At 38.5% G+C, this 3,775-nt stretch overlaps 1 protein-coding gene across 1 annotated transcript; it reads left to right on the forward strand.

Annotated features, from left to right (window-relative positions):
- Positions 1-395: 395 nt before the first annotated feature.
- On the forward strand, positions 396-3,134 carry LOC131072057 (endoglucanase 1). The gene is made up of 8 exons (XM_058008086.2): positions 396-676; positions 777-983; positions 1,121-1,321; positions 1,448-1,540; positions 1,935-2,096; positions 2,189-2,294; positions 2,420-2,583; positions 2,671-3,134. The coding sequence occupies exons 1-8, from the start codon at positions 446-448 to the stop codon at positions 2,995-2,997; spliced, it is 1,491 nt and encodes a 496-aa protein (XP_057864069.2). The 5' UTR covers positions 396-445; the 3' UTR covers positions 2,998-3,134.
- The last annotated feature ends 641 nt before the right edge of the window (positions 3,135-3,775 follow it).

Consider the following 3,775-nt stretch of genomic DNA (forward strand, 5'->3'; position numbering starts at 1 on the left):
AGCAATAATCTGCACCGTACATTTTCTTCTTCCTTAATTGAGCTCCGAACCGGTTTTTCCCTAGACTGCTCGTGACTCATGCTACGAATTCTTCGTGCCATTTTTTAATTCATGCAATTGCGCATGCAATCGCCAAAACGACGTTGGAAATGACCGTTCTCTAAAACGCTATGCACATTTAAGTTTTTTAAAGTATCGTACAATCCATGGAAAATCACCAGGATTCTCGTGAATTAGGGCGCTTGATTTTACGGGATTGCACATTCTTGTCCTAAACATCCGCCAGGTGGGACCCAAATAACTGCTTTTAGAACAGTAAATTGTGTCGTCTTCCCTCCATTAATCGATTTGTCAAGACAACACAATCCTATAAATCCCAGCCATTGGTGAGTTAAGCAGACACAAATCATTTGCATATCTATCTGGTATTTGAGTGGGAGCGAGAATGAGTGGGAAAGTAGCTCTGTTAGTGTTAAGCTTAGGCTTGTGTTTAATAATGGCAGTGAGAGCAAGAGTAGACTACAATAATAGGTATGCGTCTGCCTCTCATAATTATAAAGATGCTCTCACGAAATCCATTCTCTTTTTTGAAGGCCAAAGATCCGGCAAGCTTCCTTCCACTCAGAGGATGAGATGGAGGGGAGATTCTGCCCTTGCTGACGGAGCTGATCAACACGTATGTTTAGTCTAGTCCATTTCATATTTATTTTTTTGTTCAGCCAATGCTTACATAAACTGGGCTTTCATGTAGCTAAATGATGTTGTTATGGCGGCAGGTGGATTTGAGCGGAGGATACTACGACGCAGGAGATAATGTGAAATTTGGGTTCCCAATGGCTTTTACGACCACCATGCTATCTTGGAGCGTGGTGGAGTTTGGACAGTACATGGGTGATGACCTCCAACATGCAATGGATGCTGTTCGTTGGGGTACTGACTATCTGCTCAAAGCCACTTCTCAACCGGGAGTAATATATGTGCAGGTTTGGATTCTTCATCCTTTTCAGTCATTTGCTAGTTTTTGGTTTCACTTTGTTCTTTTATTTCTAATAATGGAAGTTTTACATGATAAAACTAACAGGCTGGATTCATATATTTGTATTTGGTGTTGTGCATTTAGGTGGCTGATCCTAACATGGATCACAGGTGCTGGGAGAGACCAGAGGACATGGACACTTCTCGTAATGTGTACAAAGTAGACAGTCAACACCCAGGCTCAGATGTTGCTTCTGAAACTGCTGCAGCCCTCGCAGCCGCCTCCCTTGTCTTCGAATCAACGGACAAATCTTATTCTAACCTTCTCCTTCAAACTGCAATGCGGGTAAAATTTCAATTACTTTCACTCATATTTGTGGTAGTATTATACTCCTCTGTTTTATCAGTCCGAATTTTTATTGAAAAAAGTTGGGTTTAAGTATTTTGATCGGAAATTTTATTCCTTTCTCAGGTGTTTGATTTCGCAGATAAGTATAGAGGATCTTACAGTGACGCCCTCTCGTCTGAAGTTTGTCCATTCTACTGCTCCTACTCTGGTTATCGTGTATGTAGAATACTCAATCTAAAATTATTATGCAGATAGACTGCATTCTATAATGATAAACAAAAAATAATAATTCTACCATATAAAACAAAGATTATTTCATTTTCATTTAATGTTGGCTGAGATAGTCCTCCTCAAAGGCTACTTACCCTACCACATTGGGACCAAGTATTCTCTTCCTCTCTTATCAGCGATTCGGAATCCGCTTCCCCTGAACACCTCCACTTGAAATTTGTCACAAAAATTAAATTTGATTTGTTTTTATTTACCTTAACAATGATATCTACCAGTTTTTTCACTTAAATTTTCTAATATAAATATACTAGTTTTTCCACGAGCAGAGCCATGGACGTATGTAGAAGCGACTAACCCAAGAAAAATCTTTTGCTGGCAGGACGAATTACTGTGGGCTGCAGCTTGGTTGCAAAAGGCGACAGGGAACCCATCGTATGTGAACTACATTCAAACAAATGGGCCCAATTTGGGCGCTGACGACGGCGATAATATCTTCAGCTGGGATGAAAAGCACGCCGGAGCCCGAGTCCTTTTGGCCAAGGTTTAAAAATGACGAAAAGAAAAATTTCACCACAGTTCCTTATTCTATAATTCTTAGTACTAAAACTTGACTCTTCAAATTTTGTTTGGCAGGAATTTCTCGTTAAAAACGTGAAATCCCTAGAGGATTACAGAGGCCATGCTGATAGCTTAATTTGCTCCCTTCTGCCCGAAACTTCATCATCACAATACACGCCAGGTTTCACTGTTGCATAGATTTTAACTCACTTCTGTTTACATTCAATATATAGTATATACAAAAATTCTGTTTATGTTGGATATGTACACAAATTCATTACTTGGCCTGATTTCATGGTGTTGCAGGTGGGCTTCTGTTCAAGATGAGTGAAAGCAATTTGCAATATGTCACCTCCACGAGCTTCTTGCTTTTCACTTACGCACAATATTTGGACATTTCCAAGCAAGTAGTTAAATGTTCTAACGGAGTAGTCACTCCCACAAGGATCCGTACCCTAGCAAAAAGACAGGTGAATAGACAATACGAAACAGTTTGTTTCTATATATTAATGAAACCCTCAAGTGACTGAAATTATTTCACCGTTCTGTTTTTTCAGGTTGATTACATTCTGGGAGACAACCCCCTGGGAATGTCATACATGGTGGGGTACGGTACAAAGTTCCCACAGCATATTCACCACAGAGGATCGTCGTTGCCTTCAGTTTATCACCATCCTCAGAAAATATCGTGCAATGATGGTTTCAATTTAGGATTGAATGGCAATGGCCCGAATCCAAACATTCTGGTTGGAGCAGTTGTTGGAGGGCCTGATAACAATGATCAATTCAGGGATGATCGTAATGACTATTCGCACTCTGAACCAGCTACTTACATTAACGCTCCATTCGTCGGCGCTCTTGCTGCTTTAGCCCGCTACATGTGACCGTCATCTTATCTGTAAACTATATCCAAGGCTCATAATCTTCCCTATAAAAGTGGAAGGATATTGTCTTTTCAAATGTCAACCTTCACGGAGTTGTTAATTAATATAATATAATATCGTGTTTTCTACTTTGCAACAATTATTCTTCCTGCGTAAATTACCTAGATAGTGCTCTATAACTTCCAATTATATAACGGAGCCTGCCATAACAAATCCACTCAACATATTGGAATGGACTGCTCTGACAATTAGTGATATTTTACATCTCCTCTAAATGAAAAAAAAAATATATATATCTTATTTTTATTAAAATTATTTATCATTTAATATTTAAAAACAATCAAAAGAAAATTAGTATTTAAAGAGTTTTAGTTCAATTGATAAGATGATGTTATATTCTTTGGTTTATGCTTTCTGCTAAGGATCATAACACTAGATGCATGATATAAGGGATGAGGTTGGCATCATGGTTATGATGACTTTACTGAAATGGATACTCCTCATTTCTTGGCTCTCAACCAAAGATGTATCGATATAGACTTATGCTCCTATAAGAGAAGAGGTTGGGACCATGGCTAGGGTGACTTTAGTGGAATGGTTACTCTTTGCTCATTGGCTCTCAACCAAAGAAGTATCAACATAGACTCAAGCTCTTATATTGAATAGAAAAACACACACATTCAACTTTTTATTCTCTACTTAAACATTATGCTCTTGAATGACTTAATAGTTCCTTGTAATTTTGTACCTCTTCGTTTTCTAAAAAGTGTAAACAATT

This window comes from Cryptomeria japonica, chromosome 3, assembly GCF_030272615.1.
Source record: "Cryptomeria japonica chromosome 3, Sugi_1.0, whole genome shotgun sequence".
Taxonomy (NCBI): domain Eukaryota; kingdom Viridiplantae; phylum Streptophyta; class Pinopsida; order Cupressales; family Cupressaceae; genus Cryptomeria; species Cryptomeria japonica.